This window comes from Microcaecilia unicolor, chromosome 7 (genome assembly GCF_901765095.1).
Source record: "Microcaecilia unicolor chromosome 7, aMicUni1.1, whole genome shotgun sequence".
In the NCBI taxonomy this organism is placed as follows: Eukaryota; Metazoa; Chordata; class Amphibia; order Gymnophiona; family Siphonopidae; genus Microcaecilia; species Microcaecilia unicolor.
In genome coordinates, this window is record NC_044037.1 from 133,203,562 (window position 1) to 133,228,594 (window position 25,033).

The 25,033-nt window shown below is 43.5% G+C and overlaps 1 protein-coding gene and 1 long non-coding RNA gene across 2 annotated transcripts in view; one reads left to right on the forward strand and one right to left on the reverse strand.

Moving 5' to 3' along the window:
- Positions 1-25,033, reverse strand: part of SH3BP4 (SH3 domain binding protein 4) — a 242,813-nt gene that overhangs the window by 54,298 nt on the left and 163,482 nt on the right. The window contains 1 exon segment of the mRNA XM_030209195.1: positions 3,346-3,534. Within this exon segment, the coding sequence (XP_030065055.1) occupies positions 3,346-3,534 (189 nt within the window).
- LOC115473965 lies at positions 1,827-24,358 on the forward strand. Its single transcript, XR_003942788.1, has 3 exons — positions 1,827-1,962; positions 18,304-18,314; positions 24,345-24,358. It is a non-coding gene; the product is annotated as an uncharacterized LOC115473965 (long non-coding RNA).

Consider the following 25,033-nt stretch of genomic DNA (forward strand, 5'->3'; position numbering starts at 1 on the left):
CTTCACCCAAACGAATAGCTCCATGAACTTGCACACCACTGCTGCACTGCTTCTGCCTCCGTAGAATTGTTGGGCATCACTTACATTACTTTTCCTTTCACAAGAAAGAAGAAAGAAGCAGTGACAACTGAATGGAGTGTGTCCAATTGGAGGGCCCATGTCTCCAACTGATTGGCCATGACACCTCCAGTGCCAATCAGCATTCCCAGGCTATGTGACCCAGACTGTGAGCCCCCCAGTCCAAGAGACTAGCATCCATCATGACCACCACCCACTCTAGAGGGTCCACTGGCACTCCTCTTGTGGCTCGGCTGACTCCACAAAAGGATCTGCTCCTTGAGATATGCTACAAGAACCAGCCTCTCCTTGAACTACTGCGACTTGGGAGACAAGTGAGATAGGAGGGCCTGTTGCAATGGGCTCATAAGCACCTATGCTGAAAGCACTTCCTCCAAGATCACTGCCATATAGTTGAAAATAGTCCCAGGCCTTTGGAATCTGACGACAGTAGAATAGTGTCTGCTGAACCAGAAGCCTGCTCCCCATGTCTTGGGTGAGAAAAACCATTCCACATCTCATATCAATGTGAACCCCTAGATATTCTAGGACTTGAGTCAGGACTAAGCAACTTTTGGGGTAATTTACCATCCACCTAAGGCATTCTGGCACTGAATCACTTTAGTTATAAGCTGCCCATGAGCCTGTGCCTGAGTCCACTTGGATCAGCTAAGTGTCCAAGTGGGGATGCATCGAATGCCCTCCTTGTTCAGGGCAGCCACCACCACTACCAATAGAGCTGTAGCCAGCATGAATGAAAAAGCTCTGAACTGAAAATGCAGTCCGAGCATACAGAACTGTGAGGCTCCTTGAGCGATCTATAGGGTAATAAAATCTCTGGGCCTCACCATGCAGAAGCACAAGATCTGGAGGAAGGTACTGACCCCCCTTGAGATCTAATATGGGCCTGAACAAACTGCCCTTCTTTGGCACCAAGAAATAGATCACATTAAATTTCATCTGCTATCTGGATGTACAGTCTCCCAGGTCTTTTTGCAATTCCTACAATCCTGTTGGGAAGTAAGGCCTATGTCCCAAAAATGTCAGACAGATCAGGATGGGCTGGAGTGGGGCTTCAACAGCTTGGCAACTGCCCTGTTTGTGATACCAGTGTTCAATCATGAAAAAGAGTGTAACCTGAACAAAGCAGCAGATGCGACTGTAGCCGCATTATTGGGCAGAATGGATGGACCATGCAGGTCTTTATCTGCCACAGTTTACTATGTTACATACACAGAAAAGCACACACAGACATAAGACCCTTACATATATACAGACGTATAGATACTAACACATACCCATACACTGTCATTTACTCTCTCGGGTGCACAGTTTCTGCAGTGTTCGTATGATCACTCTGCAGACCCTGCTCCTTCACTGGGATAGCTAAGGAATGGCATTATGGAATCATGTAAAGTTTTCAGCTTTGCTGACAGCCCTTCCACTTCCAGGACACTAATGGGCTACAGTCACACTCTCTCTGGTGTGCCCCCTGTCCCTGTCAGAGCTCAGCCCAACCAGTTTTACTGAAGCTTCAATAGCATAGCAGACTCAGATGAACTTCCTCCTTCCCTTCCTGTAACTGAAGCTTACCTCAAGTTCTCCCACCTCAGGCAAGTTTCCATTGGTTGTGTCCCACACATTCTCCCTGACCCCAGAACCTTTCCCACATGGTGAGCAGGAATGGATGCACATTAGGAAGCCCTAAAGGGAAATGGATGAGGGTAAAAAAAAAAAGTTATGGGTAAAGGGGAATCAGTGTCCTGGCAGAAATAAATAGGTAAGACTAATCTGAAGATTTATGCGTGTATGATATTGCCTTGTAAAGCACATGTTTAAAACTGGTTGTATTGGAATGAGTTAGTGAAAGGCTGTTATTGTTTGGTATCAGGACACAGAATTATGGTCGGACTTGTATACTGCATGGAAATATTTAGCAGAAAGTAAAGCACTGAAAGGCCAGAATCCATGGTAATCCTTACAGAGCCCAGCAGTCAATCAGGCCTTTGAGACAGTCCGCAGTTTGCTTTTAGTGACTGTGTGTTAGGGAGCGAGAAGGGATTTGCTGACTTCCCGCTCTCCCCTCGCCAAAGACAGCTGAAAGTGAAACGCCGCGTCTTGCTGAGACTGCTGTAACAGTCATAGAGAACAATTTGTTTTACTTATGATTCTGTCTGCAGCTTGGATAAAATCTGATGCTCTCTGCTTCAATGACAGATTTTTCTAGTAACATTCCATAGACAGCAGACGCTAAACCATTAATATTGTTATGTTTGTATTTCCTGCACAGTTCTTGTGTTCTACAGCTTGCATGTTTAGTCCAGGCACTTCATCTCCAAAGATTCTCAAGGTCTCTGTAAGGTCCTTTTGTGTAGATGGATTTTTGCCATGCTGTTCATTATGCAATGAGCTGCCTTACTGAAGGCTGTTGAGCCCCTACGTCTTGCCCCATCCTTGGCCACCTTTAAATCTAGACTGAAAGCCCACCTCTTTAACATTGCTTTTGACTCGTAACCACTTGTAACCACTCGCCTCCACCTACCCTCCTCTCCTCCTTCCTGTACACATAATTGATTTGATTTGCTTACTTTATTTTTTGTCTATTAGATTGTAAGCTCTTTGAGCAGGGACTGTCTTTCTTCTATGTTTGTGCAGCGCTGCGTACGCCTTGTAGCGCTATAGAAATGCTAAATAGTAGTAGTAGTAGTAGTAAAATAAGGAAAAAGGAAAACTGGGTTTGTAGGATAGCCATAGTAGTAAATTCAAATAATTCTATGGCTGGGATTAAAAAAAAACAAACCAAAACTGCCCAATTTGGCAGGAAAACCATGGACTTTGCAACACTGAATGGTATGATTTACTGATAATGCAGACATCTTGAAAAGACCTATTATACACTCTTCAGAGGGCTAAGATTTCTGAAGTCCAGTCACTCAACCATGCTATAATGCAGGAACAATTGAGATCATCTGACAATACTCCTATCACAAAAGTATATTCTATGTGGTTATTTCAATAAACAGGTCCAAGAATTTCAGTAGCAGTGTCTTCTTCCCATTTTACATTACCAGCTAACTCTGTAGGGCATTAGAGAGCGGCAACCATGGCAATTGCCCTGGGCTCCCCATGCGACAAGGGCCCCAAGCCTGCCTAAATTTAAAGGAGGCACAGCCTGAAGATGGGCTTTGAGGGCCACCTTACCAGTTTCTGCCCTGGTCCCCTGTATGTTTAACACTGGTCCTTCACCTTTGCTCAGCCCAACTTGCAGTCATCATATACTAAATTTACCTCATTATCCACAATTCCATTCTTATCTCGGTGGGGAGCTTCATATGCCTCTATCTGTTGCTTGGAGATTTTGGTTAGCTTATCAGCCAGCTCTCGCCAGTGCTGAGCTACTTCCACTGCTGTGGTGAGAAGAACAAAATCCTGGAGGAGCCGAACAACTACACCCTGCGAGTCCATCTTCAGCAAAGCCTAAGAAAAGGAACAGCAAAGCACACAGAGAGTTCAGACCAGGGTCAACAGCCATTTTCAGAGCCATAGCACAGCTCAACACACATATAACAAAATTATTCAATGTTGTTAAGTTTTAAGTTTCATTTGATATACTGCCTAAAGTTAAACCATCTAGGCAGTTTACAATAATCCTTAAATAGTTAAGACATAATAAAAGGAAACAAACAACCAAAGAGTGGGGCAAGGATGACACTTCCAAAAACCACAAGGAAGACTCAGGAGACAGTAGTCAATGATGTTTCTTGGGAATACACCGAAAGGACTCGACACAGTGGCCATGAATTCAGCGCCTAAGCACTTGCCTCAGGAGTCTGACCAATCAGGTGTTTCAGGGTCAAAATAGACTTTGGTTTGGCTAAACAAAATTCAAACTTGTATAACATTGAAGAGATCCATCTTGCTGCAGAGATCTCTTCAATGTTATGCAAGTTTACATTTTGTTTAGCCAAGCTGAAGTCCATTTTGACCTTGAAACACCTGATTGGTCAGACTCTTGAGGAAGGGCTTAGGCACCGAAACACAGCGCTGTGTTGAGTCCTTTTGGTGTATCCCAACAAACATTATTGACTACTATTTCCTGAGTCTTCCTTGTGGTTTTTGGAAGTGCCATCCTTGCCCTACTCTTTGGTTGTTTGTTCTACTACAGTTGTAGGGTGTGTTGTTCCTTTACCTCTTGCAGGTGCTTTCCTCTACTGTTCTATAATAAGAGGAAAGGAATAGAAAAGGCTTCACTGTTATGGACTCCAGATCCCAGTCAACTTCAAACCTTTCCTTCTGGACAGAGACCAAGTAGGGGTTCATGAATCAAAAATGTCATGGAAAAAATTTAAATCTTTGGAAAGAGGTTTCCATTCTAAGGTATAGTGGGAAGTTCAATTTTGATATACCGCCAATGGCAATGCCTTAATGGCAGTTTACAATAACAAACTAGAATAAAATCAGTGTATAAGTAATTATATCAAAAGGAGAGTAGAGAGAGGATAAAGCACTGCTCAAGCCTTCCAGCCCTGGTCTGAGCTGCCTCAATTGTGTCCTCTAGGCAAAATACTTCTAACTGCCAAATGCAGTATGTTTTGAGATATTTTTTGAATAGCAGATATGAAGGTTCTAGATATAAGGACAGAGGTAGTGAGTTCTAGAGGATTGGCCCACTAACACTAAATAGTGGAGTGGAGGAGTGGCCTAGTGGTTAGGGTGGTGGACTCTGGTCCTGGGGAACTGAGTTCGATTCCCACTTCAGGCACAGGCAGCTCCTTGTGACTCTGGGCAAGTCACTTAACCCTCCCCAGGTACAAATAAGTACCTGTATATAATATATAAGCCGCACTGGGCCTACCTTGAGTGGGAAAGCGCGGGGTACAAATGTAACAAAAAACAAATATAGAGATACACAGATGGTGTCCAAAAAATAATGCGAAAGGAAGGAAAAGCTAACCGATTTTGCTGAGAGGAATGTAAAGCTTGTGAATGAAGTATGGTACTAGAAGTTGGGATAGAAATGCTGGCAAATCTGAATAATGAATTGTGTGTTCTAACATAAGGAGCTTATAAGTGATACGGTGTTTGACAGGAAGCCAATGTTCTTTCTGTAAAAGCAGAGTGACATGATCAAATTTTTTTGGGTCCTAAATTAGGCTCACTACAGTATTTTGGATTAACTGTAATCAGTGAATATCTATAAGATTAATTCTTTTGAACAGAGAGTTACAATAGTCTAGATGTCTGAGGACTAGTGAATGAATTAAGGTTTTTAAAGCTTACTTGTTGACAATGCTTTTCTGGAACAAATAGTTTTTACGTTTATAGAAACATTTCCTAATGACAAATGAGTTATGTTCTTGAAAACACAAATCTGAGTCAATAATTATGCCAACCATTTTTTAGAGAAGATACAAAGTTTACTGAAACACCAGCAATAGAAATAGAACATTTCTGGTGATTGTGCTCCCTCCCTTCCTTGAAAAAATTATACTTTTAGTCTTATCGGAATTTAATTTAAGTTGATTTTGTGATTGCCAATTTGCAATTGTTCAGTTTTGAATTTAATGTTTGTATATTTTGAGTATTTTCTAAATCCAACGAGGCAAGTATTTGAATATCATCTGCGCACGCAAAACCAGTGAGACCTAGAGATTGAATAAGGGTTAGGAGAGGAACCAGAAAGATGTTAAATAGAATTGGTGCTAAAGTAGAGCCTTGGGGAACACGTCAAGTAAAATGAAATAGTTTTGATTCAGTTTCTTCCCATAGAACTGTATATGTTCTAACCTGAAGACTGGTTTACATCCTACCTATTACTGAATCTCCAATACCTGTATCTTTCAATCTATCGAAAAGATGATCATGGTTTACTAGGTTAAATGCTATCAATAGGCCTCGAGATAGGAGAAAAGTAGTGTTGCCCTGATCAATATAGGTATAGAGAAAAGTAGTTAGACCTAAAAGAGCAGTTTCTGTACTGTGCAGTTTATGGAATCCATTCTGATTAAGATGAAGAATGTTGGCTTTTTCTAAATAGTAATTTCTCTGTTTTTGTTGGAACTGGCTTGTTTTATTGTACATAAGTACATTAAGTAATGCCATACTGGGAAAAGACCAAAGGTCCATCGAGCCCAGCATCCTGCCCACGACAGCTGCCAATCCAGGCCAAGGGCATCTGGCAAGCTTCCCAAACGTACAAACATTCTATACATGTTATTCCTGGAATTGTAGATTTTTCCCAAGTCCATTTAGTAGCAGTTTATGGACTTGTCCTTTAGGAAACCGTCTAACCCCTTTTTAAACTCTGCTAAGCTAACCGCCTTCACCACGTTCTCCGGCAACGAATTCCAGAGTTTAATTATGCGTTGGGTGAAGGAACATTTTCTCCAATTTGTTTTAAATTTACTACACTGAAGTTTCATCGCATGCCCCCTAGTCCTAATATTTTTGGAAAGCGTGAACAGACGCTTCACATCCACCTGTTCCACTCCACTCATTATTTTATATACCTCTATCATGTCTCTCCTCAGCCGTCTCTTCTCCAAGCTGAAAAGCCCTAGCCTCCTTAGTCTTTCTTCATAGTATCCTACCCTTGTGTTTTGCAGGCTCGCACCGGGCTCCTGAACCCCGATTTTCTGGAAAGCCACCACAGATGCAGCAGTGGCGATTACGCTGTACAACCGCACCCCCCCCCCCCCCCCCCCCCGGAAGTGACGTTAGTAGCTGCCGTTTTTACCAAGCCCACTAGCGATGCATGCACCGAAGGAGCAGGAAGTGCTCCTTTGTACACTCTGTACGCACCCAACCATGACACTGCATTGAGACTTCTCACCTTTGTTCCCCATTTTCCAAGCATTGGTCATTTTTTAAATTCTGCCAAGCCTCACTCAGCAATATGTGCCTTTGCCACCCCATTCCAGTTTATTGGTGGCAATGACCCCACCCTCGTAACCCGTCAGCCGTTAGAGAACAGGTAAGACACCTTGAGGCATATTTTCAAAGCACTTAGCCTTCCAAAGTTCCATAGGTTTCTATGGAACTTTGGAAGGCTAAGTGCTTTGAAAAATAGCCTCCTTGTATCCCTGTACGGTCCTATTTATTTATCCCCAGAGTTTACCTGTACATACTCTGTCTCTATAGCACTTCTCAATTGTCATTCCCTATTAGGAAAACACTTTCTTATACGTGATCTTATCTTATTCTATCGACTTGACACACTGTCAGGCTCATTTTCGAAAAAGATGGACATCCATCTTTCGACATAAATCGGAACATGGACGTCTATCTCCCAGGTATAATCGAAACCCGATTTTGGATGTCTCCAACTGCAGTCCATCACAAGGACGGCCAAATTCAAGGGGTCGTGTCGGAGGCGTGGTGGAGGGACTTGGGCGTGCCTAACACTTGGACATCTTTGAGCCATAATCGAAAAAAGCAGGGACATCCTAAAGTAAAACTTGGACGTTTTCACCCGGACGTGTTTTTTTTTTTTTTTTACGAAAAAGGCACAAAAAGGTACCCGAAATGACCAGATGACCACCGAAGGGAATCGTGGATGACCTCCCGTTACTCCCCCAGTGGTCACTAACCCCCTCCCATCCTCAAAAACAGCTTTAAAAATATTTTGTGCCAGCCTCAGATGTCATACTCAGGTCCATGACAGCGCATGCAGGTCCCTGGTGCAGTTTTAGTGGGTGCAGTGCACTTCAGATCAGACAGGCGGACCCAGGCCCATACCCCCCCCACACACCTGTTACGTTTGTGGAGGAAACAGCGAGCCCTCCAAAACCCACCACAAACCCACTGTACCCACATGTAGGTGCCCTCCTTCATCCATAAGGGCTATGGTAGTGGTATACAGTTGGGGGTAGTGGGTTTTGGGGGGGGGGGGGTTGGGGGGACTCGGCACACACAGTAAGGGAGCTACGTACCTGGGAGCAATTTATGAAGTTCACAGCAGGTGGCCTGGCATGTCAGGAGGCCCAGTGCACTACAAATGCTGGCTCCTCCCATGTCCAAATGGCTTGCATTTGGACGTTTTTAACATGGACGTCTTTGGTTTCGAAAATCGCCGAAAGTCAAAGACGTCCATCTCTAAGGACATCCAAATCCAAGGACGTCCTTGGTATTTTCGAAACGAAAGATGGATGTCCATCTTTTTTCAAAAATAGTTTTCCCCCCCCCGGGATTTGGACGTTTACAAAGACGTCCAAATCCCAACATGGACGTTTCTTTCAAAAATGCCCCTCTGTGTCTAACAGAGACATGGCTATAAGATTCAGACGCTTTCTATTTGAACCAGGCTACTCCTCCTGGATACCACTATTTTTGCAATAACTGAGTTTGCTCTCGGGGCGGAGGAATTGCACTTATATATTCCGATAAATTACAGCTTTCAAATTTCTCTTCTTCTACAACTTTTATCGAACATCCCTTCTTCCATCTGAGATCCTCCCCACTTTAGATTTCCTATTACTTTACTGCTCCTCCTCCATGCTCAACTGCATCTTTTCAATAGCTACAGCTGGTGTTAAGTGATCACTGCTTAGCCTCACATCCCTCTATTATTCTTGGTGATTTTAACATTCATTTCAATGACCACACATTCTCTGGCACTCAAGACTTCATCACCCTTCTATCTAATTTCAATCTTATTCAGCATGTGTCTGCCCCTATTTACAATAAGGGCCGTACCCTAGATCTGGAGGAGTGGCCTAGTGGTTAGGGTGGTGGACTCTGGTCCTAGGGAACTGAGGAACTGAGTTCGATTCCCACTTCAGGCACAGCTCCTTATGACTCTGGGCAAGTCACTTAACCCTCCATTGCCCCAGGTACAAATAAGTACCTGTATATGTAAGCCGCATTGAGCCTGCCATGAGTGGGAAAGCGCGGGGTACAAATGTAACTAAAATAAAATCTACTTATTTGTGTTCCAATGACCTCTATATGCTGCAGCTTACTGTGCTACACATATTGCCCTGGACTGATCACTCTCGTCTTCTCTTTTGCTATTTATTCCCAGTTCCAGAGTCTAGTTCTTCCCCCAGAACAGGCACCACTCATAATCTTTTTTTTTTTTAAGTATTTTATATTGGTTTTCTGTATATAAATGAAAATCATCCAACATACACATAGAACATAGGTTCAACCTTTTCTTAAACATTATTTACCCTCCTCCCCAACCACTCATAATCTTAAAACTATATCGGCTTTGGCTCTTCTTAGCAATCCAGCTTGGATATCTCTACTTTTTCACAATTACCTTTGGAAGATCAAGCTTCTCAATGGACGACATCCCTAAAAACCACCTACAATTCTTTGGCACCTTTGACTACTTTAGACCACGCTCTGATCCATGGTACACACCAGACCTAAGAATACATAAACACCAATTAAGACAGGCAGAACACAGGTACACTTTAACAGCCTTTAAACAAATAGCTCATTCCTATAAGAAAGCACTACAGGCAGCTAAAAAGCCTATTACATAGAGAAAATCGTTAGGGCTCCTATTACCACTGCACTATACAAGACATTGAAAATTCTCACCACCTATCATACTTCACAACTTACAACTGCTGCAACCCTTCTCCTCAATCCTTGGCTGACCATTTCTACAACAAGATCACAGCACTCCGCAATAACAAGACCCCCTTGCCAATCCTCTTAATGCGCAGCCCTGATGTCCCTGCTACTTCATGCAATACCCTCACTGCATTTTGTCCCCCTTCATTAGCAGAACTAGACAGGTCCATTAAATACTAGTACTGCCCCAAAAGATCCATTCCCTTCTTCATTTATTAACAATTCTTAACAAACTTCATTTCTTTATTCACACACTGGTCCACACTAGCCTCATAGAAGGTATACTTCCCTCATTGTGGAAAAGTGCTGCAGTAATTCCCAAAATCAAAGACCCCTCCAAACCAGTTTTCCCTGATAATTATTGATCCATTGCCCAAGTTATCTTTCATATTCAAAATTACAGAAAACTGGTTCATTCACAACTTATTTTTTATCATAAAAACAAATGCTCTACATCCACACCAAACTGGTTTCCGTCAACATCATAGCACGGAAAGAGCATTATTAGGTATCACTACCTACAAACGCTACCATACAGATCATTCTAAAACTGTCCTTCTTCTCTCCCTAGCTCTCACAACCACTTTTGAACTCATTGATCACACTAACATCCTTCAACGTCTCCGAAATATTGGTCTCACAGGTACAGCTCTTCAATGGTTTCAGTCATATCTATCAGACAGACTATATACTGTCCATTGCGCCACTGCAATTTCCACTCCCTACATTCTATCCTCAGTGTCCCACATTGTTTAATATATGTCTGGCCCCTTTTCTAACACTTGCACAATCCCTAGACATTACTTCTTTTGTATATGCACTCTTGATCATCTTGATCCTGCAGTTATCCTCACAATTAATGACAATTACATCAACTCACAAACTGGCTCCAAAACAATAGATTAATTTTAAATTCTTCATAATCTACAGTACTACTTTTACTAACCATCCTGTTAAACTATATGTAGGCCGATTACACTATGTGACAGCCTGGTTCCATTAGTCAATACTATTCATATGGATAACACTCTTTCCTTCTGAGCACAAATCAGCCAGGTTGCCAGTTGTTCTTTTTTTAAATTACTTCTGATCTGATCAATACAGTCATTACTTCAACCCTCTGCCCTGAATGTTCTTATTCATTCCCTTGTGATCTTGCAGCTAGATTACTGCAATTCCTTATATAAAGGTATCAGGGTAAATGACCTTGGATGCCTACAACTGCTTCAAAATACTACTCTCCAATTGATTTATCATATAGGCGAAGACCATATCACACCTCATATGAAAACTGCTCATTGGCTCCCTATTCAACATAGAATCACCTATGAACTTCTGCTTCAAGTTTTCAAAACTCTGCACACAGAGGTATCCTCTTACCTCTATCACTTATACTTTATTGGATTTGCTACATCACACTAGCTGCCTGGGCAGAGCAGAGAAGTGTATATGATAACACAGAAAGAAAAAGGAAAGGAACTTCAATTTTTGACAGGAAAGATACATAATCACCCAGAAGAAAACAGAGGAAAAATCCAGTCAAACAAAGAAAAATTTAATGCATTCATGTGAGGAAAAGGGGGGGGGGGGACTTGATATAACGCCTTTCTGTGGTTTTTGCAACTACATTCAAAGTGGTTTACATAGTATATACACGTACTAATTTGTACCTGGGGCAATGGAGGGTTAAGTGACTTGCCCAGAGCCACAAGGAGCTGTAGTGGGAATTGAACATAGTTCCCCAGGATCAAAGTCTGCTGCACTAACCACTAGCGCACTCCTCCACACAGCAAAGACGACGGACAATAAAGGAAGGTATAAAGCACACAGCTAAGAACAATGGTTGGTTCACCTAATCAACAGGTAGCAATTTACGGCTAATTCTGATCTTCAAAAGCTTGTTTAAAACACCAGGCTTTCAGGTTTACCTTAAAGTTTTTAAGGGACAGTTCGCTACAAAGGGAAAGTGGCAAAGAATTCCAAACATGGGGAGAGAGGAAAAAGAAGGCACGGTGTCTGGTTGTTTCTAGCTGGGCATGTTTTAGACCTGGTAGTACGAGACGATGATCTTTCACAGAATGGAGGATTCTTGCTGGTGAGTAGGGAATAGTAAGACATGAGAGAGTCTGGTATACCATTCTAAAAGCCTTGAATGTCAACAGGGCGATTTTGTAAGTAATACAAAACTGTACGGGAAGCCAATGGATGTTGTTTGAGTAAGGGTGAAGTGTGATCAAAATGACTAGCATGACAAAGTAATCTGATAGCCGTAAACCCAAATAGATGATGTTGCAATAGTCAAGACGTGAGGTAAAGAATTAAGAATATCACCACTTAATCCATTATATCCCCTCCAGTGCTCTTAGATCCCTCAACCAAAATCGTTTATATATGCCTACCCATAAAGAAATATTATATATGAACACAAGAGAGTTCTATTTTTTCTTCTATGGAACTCCTTTCCTACTCATCTTCATGTACAATTTAAAACAGATCTCAGCACTATTCCAAGCTGCCTATTCTTAAATCAACAACCTGAGTGAGTCCTGGAAAGCAACAGAGTCATCTTATGTTTGATCTTCCCTTACTTTACTATCAAGCGTTGTAGTTCTGCCCCCCTTTTCTTCACTCTGTTGTTTTTTTGTAGCACATACTTTCTGTTTTTTAGACTGTAAACCGCCTGGATAGCAGGGTAGAAAGTGTGAATAAACTTGGAAACTTGGATGCTAATTTTGATATAATAGGCAAACTTGTCACTGGTCGATAATTTGAAATAACAGAAGAAGTGTGAGATGGATTTTTCATGCATGGTTGAATAACGGCATGCTTCCACAGTGTGGGTACTGAACCATGGAGTAACTTTGTGACATCATATGACAAATAAAATGAAGTATTTTTGAAATTGTTTGATGAATCATGCAGTGCAGTAATAAGATGTAGGGACTAAAGTTCTTCCATTACTGTCTTAGATAAAGGTAAGTTAAATGCTGTGAGTGTTCAAGTCAGAGATCTTGATTCTTTAGAAGGAGAGGGAGTTGCCAGGTAATGATGAAGAAGTCAGTGTTAACCTAAGCTGGCAGATTTTATTACAAAAACAATCTGCTAGTTCCTGAGCTGTTATGGATCTTGTCTGATTAGTATATAACATTTTAAAATTCACGGCCTTCTCAATTTTATTTGAATAAAACATTTTCTTGGCCACTAAATCATTTTTATAAGTAGTTGTGAGATGTTTATATATGGTTGAAGATTGAGAATGGTGAGTCCTATCTAGCTTGATGTGCTGAAAAGAGGGGATGACCAGGAGGTTTGGTTTTGTTGACAGACATAAGGTATCAGAAAGCATGATAAGAAAGGTGGTACTCCAGTATGATAGATTTTGTGGATTAGTAAGAGTATTTTGAATGGAAGGGTCATGGATTTGATATACTGCCTTTCTGTGGGTACAACCAAAGTGGTTTACATATATTATATGCAGGTACTTTCTCTGTCTGTAGTGGACTCACAATCTAAGGCAGTATTCAGCTTTCAATAATAGAGTGTGATGTGATCAAATTTCCAGACACTGGTGATGAGCTTAACCATAATATTAGGATCAGGTGCACGCACCTAATAATTACTGAGTGAAGAGCTTGGAGCATTGCAGTAATCCAAAATGGCCACTGGAACGCATGACACTTTTCACACTTTTTAGTGATTTCTGAGCAATGTAGGCAGCGACTGTGCATTTTTTAGCGATTCTAGGAGGGCATGTCATCCTCTCTTAGATTCTGTCCTTTTTTTTAATTTGTAAAGGGAGCAAAAATCCCTATTTTTAAAGGTTTATTTTAACTTTTAAATGCACTTTTGAATAGAACAGCCTCGTTTGCTTAATTTTCAAGCTTAATATGGTTTTTTAGACAAGTTTTATACAATAAATATATTTTTTTTCAAATTAATGATTAATTTTATTTGCGATTTGTGACCCCAGCACAGTAAATATACGCTTAGTTTGGTTTCAATCTACCAGCAAGCTGTGTGGAACATTTCTCTGACTGCATTTATTAAAAACCAGGACACAATTTTTGTGATTTGAGTTGTACTTTAAAAAAAATATTTACCAGTCGTCTTTTTTTAAATATAATGTTAGATTTGCCAGTTTTGTTTTCTCTAGAATGAAGGGTGTTTTATTGGTTCCCTCTGGATGTTTACATTGGTTTGTGTTAGACTGATTCCTGAGCAGACATCTAAAATGTGTCATACTAGTGCACTTTAACAGTCAGCTATTTAAAAGCCTACACACATGTTCAATATTTCACCGCAGAGGTTCACAATGTCATTTCTCTATAAAAACACTTCTAAATGTATCCTTATTCTGTCCTAATGATTATTGATAATTTATTACTTAAGGTCCCTTTTACTGGTTTTATGCATGTTTTTATCTACATATGATTTAAAGTTTTGATTACATCCATTTACATATGATTGTATTCTTTTTAATTTGATTTAGATAATGAATTATGTCTGACAGTTGTACATCCTTGACACAGCCTATCCTTAGGCAAAATGTAGCCACACTGGGCACTGTTTTATCTCATCTGTTCTGAATAGTCTACTGCTTTCATCATTTGGTGTACCTGGTTTGATCTGCACTTGCAGATCTAGTTTCTAATCTGACCTGTTAGAATCCAGATTGTTAATTACTAGTGCATATACCAAGGTACATAATAATTTTTTTATTATTAAAAAGATTACAAATTGAGTGGATCACTCTTAATTCAAAAAAACACTTTCTCATTATAAGGAAGATATGAGGTTGGAAGGTTAGTTTGGGATCTGAAGTGACTCCCAAAATCTTCATTGAAGTTACAAGAAGAATTTGGTATCAGCAATAATAAAAGGGTCAGAGGGTGCTATCGTTCCCTGTTTACAAAATATGGGGGTTTCTGATTTATCGGGGTTTAATGTCAAACAATTTGTTTTTAGTCAACTGCCAAAGGTAGTTAGATCTACATTAAGCACAATGATATCTTGAGAGTTTAGTGGGTCTTAGGTGGCCAAGATCTGGAACTTATCTGTGTAAATGCATGGTGTCAGTTCCAGGGTCTAGATTATTCCAGCCAATGGGACCATAAAGATATTATATAGAATAGCTGCCAAAGGTAATTCCTGAGATACACCACGGGTGAAAGAAAATGAAACTGAAGTGGAGTCTTGCCATAGTACTATGTAGGATCTATTCAGTAGATATGAGTGAAACCAATCTAAGAGAAGTTGGAGAGGAATCAATCTTCAGACACATGTGCATGCAGCAGCAACATTCCTTACAAGTTACTTAAACGTGTCTCAGATAGTTGTCTTGCTCATCTCCTTGCCAAATGAAGGGCCAAGTCTGCCCCCCCAGGATCTGGCAGGCCAATATCTGGCCTATTGACTCAGCTTGGGAAAGGCCTCACTTCCAGATGGTCTACAGCCATGAGCTTGGAGAAGGGACTGGTAAAGCAGACTGCAGGCTTGTGTTACCCCTCCCCCCCAGTCTCCCTTTCCCAGGGCTTGCCTAGTAGTGTTTGCAACGTAACACCTGTCAGCCATGCATATCAGGATATCAATACATTTTGTACAAAAAGTGTACATACAGACCTTTGTATGTCTAACTTCCTGATTTCCTCTTCAACCTGTCCTCACTTTTTTTGTTCATTGCTTTTGATATACGTGAGGTTTCTCCTCCTTTTTTTGTTTTCCTCTTGGAACCTCTGTCGGAGGTATAGTATGGCCTTTGAACAGTGGGGTCATTCCATGCCAAGTGGTCTAAACCTTCCCACCATCATGTCTCCAATTTTGTTCAAATTTTATCTGTTGCGCGAGTCAGGTGTTAAACGAAGTTTCCCAAAATTTGAGGTCTCTAACTGCAATAGTTGCAGATCTAGATCCCCTTTTCTGAAAGGTTGTCAGTCCATGAGTGCGCGACATTACCAAAATGCCATTTTTGGGGTCTAATAAAATCCAACACATTTATAAGAATGGCTAAAAAAGTCAAATCCTGTACAGTTTTTGATGCTAATTCCGATGAAATACAGTTTTAACATTATGGATGCAAAATCCAGTCAAACAAGTTGACTTAAAGTGTGCATCAAAATTGGTCGCGACTCATCGGAACTATTGGACCAATATTCAGACCGCAACAACTTCCATGCAAACAAAGATACGGACTTAAAATTTTGAACAAGCATTATGCTTGTGCTGGACATAATACTGCCAGATTTGCAACTAACCAGCATCTATAACCGCCCTGCAGGATCTCTTCAAAGTTGGCACTGTCAGTGCAAATGGTAAAATGTACCAAAGTTCAAAGCCAATTATTGAAAAAGAGTCTGCCTGAATCAGCTTGTGAACAGTATCATCTGAAAGAGAAAACTGTGCTCTACAACACTGATATGCTTTTGTTTTGCAATGCCACCATTAAGTAGCCATTTACTCAGGTCAAAGTATGTTATATTTTGTGTGCGCGATGTATTGCGTTGGTCCATGATGGCTGAGCCATTACTGGTTATCACATTGAAACCAGCATCCCCATCGCCATAGGGGCCACCACGCCCAAACTGATACCCACCGAGACTGAGCGGAGCGACGGAGGAGCACCCGGAGTCAGGAGGCAGCCCCGTTACCCCACGCTGATCGCGGCCGTGGCCCTGACCTGCCTCGTGTCCGGCGCTGCCCTGCCCTGAACCCCACCTGCTCTGAAGACAGAGGGCCCCACCTGTGGCCGACGGACCAACGACCCCGGACTTCTCCGCCGTTCCCTCCAAGCGTACCGTCGCTGAACTTCCACCCGAATCACTACTGAGCCTCTCTGCCCTTCCCAACGGATCCTCTCTGCCTCCTACCAGTAATACTGTGCCACTCTGCCCTTCCCAACGGATCCTCTCTGCCTCCTACCAGCAATACGGTGTCCAATGCTACAGAGTCTCTGCGCCCAGGACATCACTCCCGAGCATCTGACTGTGAGTAATCTACCTATCTCCAAACTGTCACCAAGATGAACAGTCAAAATACTCCTAGCAATCTACTCCCTCAACTGACCCACCTAACACTATCCATCCCACTTACTACTACTACTACTTAGCATTTCTATAGCGCTGCCAGGGTTACGCAGCGCTGTACAAGTTTAGACAAGGGGAAGGACAGTCCCTGCTCAAGAGAGCTTACAATCTAAAGGTAATAAGCTATGTAGTCAGTGTATGTATCGGGAATGGGGAAGGTGGTTAGGGCGCCAAAAGCAGAGAGAAGAGATGGGCCTTGAGTAAGGACTTGAAAATGGGCAGGGAGGGCGCACGTCGTATGGGCTCAGGAAGTCTGTTCCAGGCATAAGGTGAGGCGAGGCAGAAGGGGCGGAGTCTGGAGTTAGCGGTGGTGGAGAAGGGTACAGATAGGAGTGATTTGTCCTGAGAGCAGAGGTTACGGGTGGGAACATATGGGGCGAGGAGGGTAGAGAGGTAATGGGGGGCTGCAGATTGAGTGCACTTAAAGGTCAATAGGAGAAGCTTGAATTGTATACGGTAGTGGATCAGGAGCCAGTGAAGCGACTTGAGGAGAGGGGTGATATGAGAGTATCGGTTCACGCGGTAGATAAGACGTGCGGCGGAGTTTTGGACAGATTGAAGGGGGGATAGGTGGCTAAGCGGGAGGCCAGCGAGGAGAAGGTTGCAATAGTCAAGACAAGAGGTAACGAGTGAGTGGATGAGAGTTCGGGTGGTCTGTTCAGAAAGGAATGGGTGAATTTTGCTAATATTATAGAGGAAGAAGCGACAGGTCTTAGCTGTCTGCTGGATATGGGCAGAGAAGGAGAGGGAGGAGTCGAAAATGACTCCGAGATTGCGGGCTGAGGGAGACGGGGGAGGATGAGGCATTGTCAACAGAGACGGAGAGTGGGGGAAGAGGAGAAGAGGGTTTGGGTGGGAAGACAAGGAGCTCAGTCTTAGCCATGTTCAGTTTCAGATGCCGGTTGGACATCCAGGCAGCGATGTCGGAGAGGCAGGCCGAAACTTTGGCCTGGGTTTCGACTGTGATGTCGGGAGTGGAGAGGTAAAGCTGGGTGTCATCAGCATAGAGATGGTACTGGAATCCATGTGATGAGATCAAGGAGCTCAGGGAAGAGGTGTATATCGAGAAAAGAAGCGGTCCAAGGACAGATCCTTGAGGGACCCCAACAGAGAGCGGACGGGGGTGAAGAGAGAGCCATTAGAAAATACGCTGAAGGTGCGATGGGAAAGATACGAGGAGAACCAGGAAAGGACGGAGCCCTGGAATCCAAATGAGCACAGTGTGTCAAGAAGTAACTTATGATTGACGGTGTCAAAGGTGGCAGATAGGTCGAGGAGGATGAGTATGGAATAGTGACCTTTGGATTTGGCAAGGAACAGGTCATTGCAGACTTTAGTGAGTGCTGTTTCTGTTGAGTGCAGTGGGCGAAAGCTGGATTGAAGCGGGTCGAGGACGGCCTGAGAGGAGAAGAATTCAAGGCAGTGGCTGTGGACAGCACGTTCAAGTAATTTGGAGAGGAAGGGTAGAAGAGAGATGGGGCGGTAGTTGGAGGGACAGGTGGGGTCAAGCGATGCTTTTTTGAGAAGTGGTGTGATTACAGCGTGCTTGAAGGTGTCAGGGAACGTAGCAGTGGAAAGAGAGAGGTTGAGGATGTGACAGATTTAGGGGTTAACTGTAGGAGAGATGTTGGTGAACAGGTTGGTGGGAATGGGATCAGAGGAACAGGTGGTTGCACTTATAGGAAGAAAAGAAGGTGAAGCAGTTTCCTCTTTGGTGATCTGAGGGAAGGAGGAGAAGGAGGCAGGTTGGGTTGGTTGAGGGAGTGGGTTAAGAAGTCACCGGAGGAGAAGGCTTGGAAGTGAATTCAGGTTTATCTTCTGTACTTATCGCGGAAGTAGTCAGATAGTGTTTGAGGGGAGAGTGAGGGGGGGGGTGGGTGGGAGCCGGGGAGGGTACTGTTAAGCTAGGGAGTTGAGTGGTGGCGAAGAGGCGACGAGGGGTTGGAGCCAAGAGACTGGTTAATTGAGAATAATGATTCCTGTTTGGCAAGGAATAGGAAGGACTGGAAAGAGGATAGCCATGAATTTGTAATGGGTGAAGTCCTGACAGGGTGCGAGATTTTCTCTAGAGGTCGTTCAGCAGATCGGATGCAGGAGCGGAGGTAACGGATGCAAGGGGGTTAACCAGGCTGAGGATTAATGCGCTTTGTGGGGCGAGAGACAGATGGTGCTAGGGTATCCAGAGCAGTGGAGAGAATTTCATTGTAGGTAGAGACAGCCGTGTCGACAGATTCAGAAGACGAGATGGAAGGGAAGAGAGTGCAGATGTAGAGGATAGGGTAGGGGGGGGGTCGACAGCTGGAGATTCCTGAAGGCAGTGGGTTATAGTTGGGCGAGGTTGAGGGGGAGGGGTGATGAAGTGTGAGGGTGATTAGGTGATGATCTGAGATAGAAGGACTGAGGTGCAGAATTGGAAGGTGAGCAGGAAGAGAAGAGAACGAGGTCGAGACAATGGCCATCACGGTGAGTATGGGAGGTAGAGCATAGTTGGAGGTTAAAGGCGGATATCAGAGTAAGGAATTTAGAAGCGTAGGAGTTGGATGGGTTGTTAACGTGGATGTTAAAATCGCCAAGAATGAGGGATGGAGATGCGGGATCAAGAAAGACGGTGAGCCAAGTGTCGAAGTCAGTAAGGAATGAAGACAGGGGCTTATCAGGGGGGCGGTAGATGACTGCAACTCTGAGTGTTAGTGGGTAGAATAGCCGGATGGAGTGAGCTTCAAAGGACGAGGAGCAGTGAGATTGCGGTAGGAGGAGGGGTTGGAAGCTACAGGAGGGCGAGAGAAGTAACCCGACGCCTCCGCCACGGCCATCTGGGCGGGGAGTGTGGGAGAAGAGATAACCTCCATGACAAAGGGCCACGACTGAGGCAGAGTCGTCAGGGGAGAGCCAGGTTTCGGTTAGGGCGAGCAGTTGGAGGGAACGAGAGATGAAGAGATCGTGGGTGAAGGGCAGTTTGTTGCAGATCGAGTGGGCATTCCACAAGGCGCACGAGAAGGGGAGGGAAGAGGGGGGGAGGAGGGGAATAGAGACGAGGTTGGAGATGTCATGGAATCGTTTGCATGGATAGGAGGACAGGTGAGGGGGGCCAGGATTAGGATTAATGTCTCCCGCGGAGAGCAGAAGGAGTAAGAGAGTGCGGAGGAGGGTGGGGGAGGTTGGGCGACGAAGGCGACGAAGACGGGGTGCACTTAGGAGGAATGGTGAAGGGTTAATGGCAGGAAGGAGGTGTTGGAGATTAAGGGCTAGGAAGGAGGAGGGGGACAAGAGAGATGGAGAGGTGGTGAGGGATGGGGGTGAATAGGGTATTGCCGTAGCAGGCAGGACGGGAGGGAACACAGGTGGGCAAAGAGTTCCAGCGGTAGACAGGGGTAATGGGAGGCGAAAAAGATTAGGAAGGGACAGGGCAAGGAAGAGGATGTGGACAGGGGCCATAGGTAGTGATTGCGATGTGACAGGTGTAAGTGTAGCAACTGAGGTGAGAAGCAGGTAGATAGAGCGAAGAGCCGGGAGTTTGGAATTGGAGGGTTGATGAACTGGAGATTGGTTAAGTCAGTGGCTGGCAGATGGGCTGGAACAAGCTGGTGCAAGATGAACAGGAAACGAGCAGAGAGAAGCTGGAGCAAGCAGAAAATAATATCATACCCATCCTACAAAATCACCAAAGACTGATCAGACACTCACACCTTCACCAAACTGACAACCACCAAATAAAGGAAGACTATCTGAATATGGTCAATACCAACTAAACGAAAGAAATATCACAATAAACACACAGCACCCACAGAACGACAACTAACAAAAATCCACACATCATCAAACTTAACAGCCCCATACCAAAATATCCAGTGGGGTTACATTATGCTAGGTCCAGCAAGTTAACCAACAACAATATTCAGATTGATCAGATCAAAAATCTCAATCTTATCTTCATCAATGAAACATGATTCACGATCAAAAGGAACCCCATACCCTTGAACTAGAATGGAGAAGAGAGGCGGAGGCATAGGACTAATCTACCTGAGACCAATTCACCACCGAAACCATTGCTGAGTCCCATAACACCCCAACTCGAATTGCCTCAATTAGAATCCACAACAAATCCCTGATTGATCATCTGAACTGTGTCCTGTTTACAGACCGCCCAGTAATGGAAAGAAAGCCCAACCTATCGTCATGGACTTCATATTAAATACTCCAATTTACTAACCCTAGGTGACAAAAACCTTCACTTAGAAGATCCCCAATTCCACCAATGCCGTGAACTTCCTACAGTCATGGGATCTTAAATGGCCTCACATGCTAGCTACCACATCAAAGGACCACACAATGGCCTCTTATCACCCAACTGCCCCAGATCATAACCTACTAATAACAGAAACACCTTGGACCAATCACTATAAACTGAACATAACCCTACACTGGTGGAAGAAGGGGATAAACCGTACACTAGAACACACAACCTACACTACGAGAGGGCAAGATAGACCCAAAAGTATTCTGGCAACTGATACATGACAATGGATGGACAGCACGAAACGGATTCCATACACTATCTCACTCATTGGGATGATAGATGCAGAAGCATACTAACGAACTAGCACCCTTAAAGTCAAGAAATATCAAGACGACAAAACTCGATACCATGGTTCAATGACAAATTTAAAAAACTCAAAACACAATCCAAAACTTGAACGAGCATGGGAAAAAAACAAAAAGATGACATACACTCAATGCATGGAAACAATTACATAAAAAATACAATATGCAATAAGACAGACCAAAAGGTCATACTACAAAACTAAAATAGGACCGGATTACAAAGATCTGAAGAAACTATTTCAACTCGTAAATAAGCTACTAACACCACCCCCTGTCACCACAACCAACACAGACATCCCATCTACAGACAAACTTGCTAATTATTTCAACGAAAAAATAATAAAATTACGCAACTCGCTTCCTCAGCACAACACCGACATCGAAAATTTCATCAATAACCTGAACTAAACCCTGCGGATACCCAGCCGACCGTATTTGGTCTAAATTTACTCCCCTCACCACTGAATCAGTTACACAAGCGACTCATAGGTTTGCCAACACCCACTGCAAACTGGATATCTGTCCCAGCCATCTACTTAAATCCGCCCCGATTGCTCATAGCAGACCTCACATCTCACCTAAACTTCATGCTACAACAAGGTCTCTTCCCTGAGGAATATGGCAACATCTTACTCACCCAATACCAAAAGACACCAAGAAAAATACTAACAATCTCACCAATTACCGCCCAGTGGCATCTATCCCCTTGTAACCAAACTGATGGAGAGCCTGATGACCAAACAGCTTACTAACTACATGGACAAGTTTCAATACTACACGACTCACATCAGGATTCCGCCCCCACCACCAGCACGGAAACTGTACTAGTCACTCTCCTGGCCAAATTCAAACAGGAAATAGCTACAGGTAAAAGCATACTTCTCTTCCAATTCGACATATCGAGTGCATTCGACATAGTAACCATAATATATTACTAAGACTCCTTGGTCACTTCGGGATTGTTGGAAATATAATTAATTGGATCAAAGGTTTTCTAACCACCAGAACATACCAAGTAAAATCAAATTCAACCACATCACCACCGTGGAAAGCAGCCTGCGGAGTACCTCAAGGATCACCATTATCATCAATGCTCCTCAACGTAATGATGATCCCACTGGCAAAGTCCTTATCCAACCAAGGCCTCAACCCGTTCATCTATGCAGAAGATGTCACAATCTATATCTCCTTCAGACATGATTTGACAGAAATAACAAATGAAATCAATGAAGGACTGAACATCATGGACTGAACATCATGGTCAAACTCATTCCAAATGAAATTGAACACTGAAAAAAAACATAAGTACATAAGTAATGCCACACTGGGAAAAGACCAAGGGTCCATCGAGCCCAGCATCCTGTCCACGACAGCGGCCAATCCAGGCCAAGGGCACCTGGCAAGCTTCCCAAACGTACAAACATTCTATACATGTTATTCCTGGAATTGTGGATTTTTCCCAAGTCCATTTAGTAGTGGTTTATGGACTTGTCCTTTAGGAAACTATCTAACCCCTTTTTAAACTCTGCTAAGCTAACCGCCTTCACCAAGTTCTCCGGCAACGAATTCCAGAGTTTAATTACGCGTTGGGTGAAGAAAACTTTTCTCCGATTTGTTTTAAATTTACTACACTATAGTTTCATCGCGTGCCCCCTAGTCCTAGTATTTTTGGAAAGCGTGAACAGACGCTTCACATCCACCTGTTCCACTCCACTCATTTTATATACCTCTATCATGTCTCCCCCTCAGCCGTCTCTTCTCTAAGCTGAAAAGCCCTAGCCTCCGTAGTCTTCTTCATAGGGAAGTCTTCCCATCCCGCTATCTTTTTAGTTGCCCTTCGCTGCACCTTTTCCAATACTACTATATCTTTCTTGAGATGCGGCAACCAGAATTGAACACAATACTCAAGGTGCGGTCGCACCATGGAGCGATACAACGGCATTATAACATCCTCACACCTGTTTCCATACCTTTCCTAATAATACCCCACATTCTATTTCGCTTTCCGAGCCGCAGCAGCAACCACTGAGCAGAAGGTTTCAGTGTATTATTGACGACGACACCCCAGATCCCTTTCTTGGTCCGTAACTCCTAACGTGGAACCTTGCATGACATAGCTATAATTCGGGTTCTTTTTTCCCGCATGCATCACCTTGCACTTGCTCACATTAAACGTCATCTGCCATTTAGCCGCCCAGTCTCCCAGTCTCGTAAGATCCTTCTGTAATTTTTCACAATCCTGTCGCGAGTTAACGACTTGAGTACTTTGTGTCAACAGCAAATTTAATTACCTCGCTAGTTACTCCCATCTCTAAATCATTTATAAATATGTTAAAAAGCAGCGGTCCTAGCACAGACCCCTGAGGAACCCCACTAACTACCCTTCTTCATTGTGAATACTGCCCATTTAACCCCACTCTCTGTTTCCTATCCTTCAACCAGTTTTTTTTTAATTTTTATGAAGTCTTTATTGAAAAGTAATACACAAAATCTGATACATAGCACATCATGCATGTCATAGTACAGTCCAGTTAAACATAACGCCAATGTTTAGTAAAGTAGCGAACAACTGATACAAAGCGTGGTGGTACTATCTATTCAGACAAGGTGAACACATCTTATTGCGTTAGGACACCTATTAACCAATCAGATCAACCAGTCCAATACTTCAGCCTCTATAGATTTTATGGGATTCCCCTACTCCAACCCCCCACAGCCTTCAAACCCCCCCCCCCCCCCCCCCCTGTTTTTAGCACCACCTGAACCTATTACATCAGTCAAGTTATACATGAAGGGTAAAAAAATCCCAAATCAGGTGCCATCGACCCAGCTGGTTACGTCTTTCAGCTAATAGTCTTTCCATCTCGCAGGTGTGCTTCAATTTTTGAATCCATAGAGTTATCGGTGGAACTGTGGGCTGTTTCTAATGAGCAGCAATTACAACTCTGGCGGCGCTTATCGCCTGCTTAAAAAAAAAATTGCTGGGCATGAGGACGACCCGCAGCATCCGCAGAGAAGAAGAAGAAGGTCGGGCTCCAAGGTATCACGGTACCCATCCACATCTGCTGCGTACCGCCCTCCAATAAGCACTGACCCTCCTACATGTCCACCATATGTGCCCTGCTATGCCCTTTACAACCACAGCCCCTCCAACACAGCCCCGTCGTTGTGGGTAGATGTGCTGTAGACCGCTCAGGCATCAGGGTACCATTCGGTACAACACCTTCACCGCATTCTCCTTAAAGGGTACATGAGACGACATTCCCACTGCAGCCCGCTCCATTTTCTCCCAGGTCGCTTCTTCCAGTTCCAGGCCCAACTCTCTCTGCCAACTCTTCCTATGTAATGTGTAGCCCGGGGACTGTCTATTAACAATGTGATAAAGTCGCGATATCAGCCCATTAGTCTTTGGTGGACCTTTGCAAATAGATTCTAATGTTGATTATTCCCTCGCCTCTAGCTCTCGAACTGCCCATGTCTTAAGGAAAGAGGATAGCTGAATATAAGCATACCGATCTGGCCCCAGTATCGGGAATCTCTCAGTGGCCTCTGAGTACGACATCAGAGTCTCCCCCCTAAAACATTGACCCCACATTCTTATCCTCCCGTATACCATCTTGTGAATGCTCCTTTTAACGTACCAGGGTAAAATAGTGGATTGTGGCTATGGGAGACAGACGAGAAAGTGTGGTACGATGTTGTGGAAACAT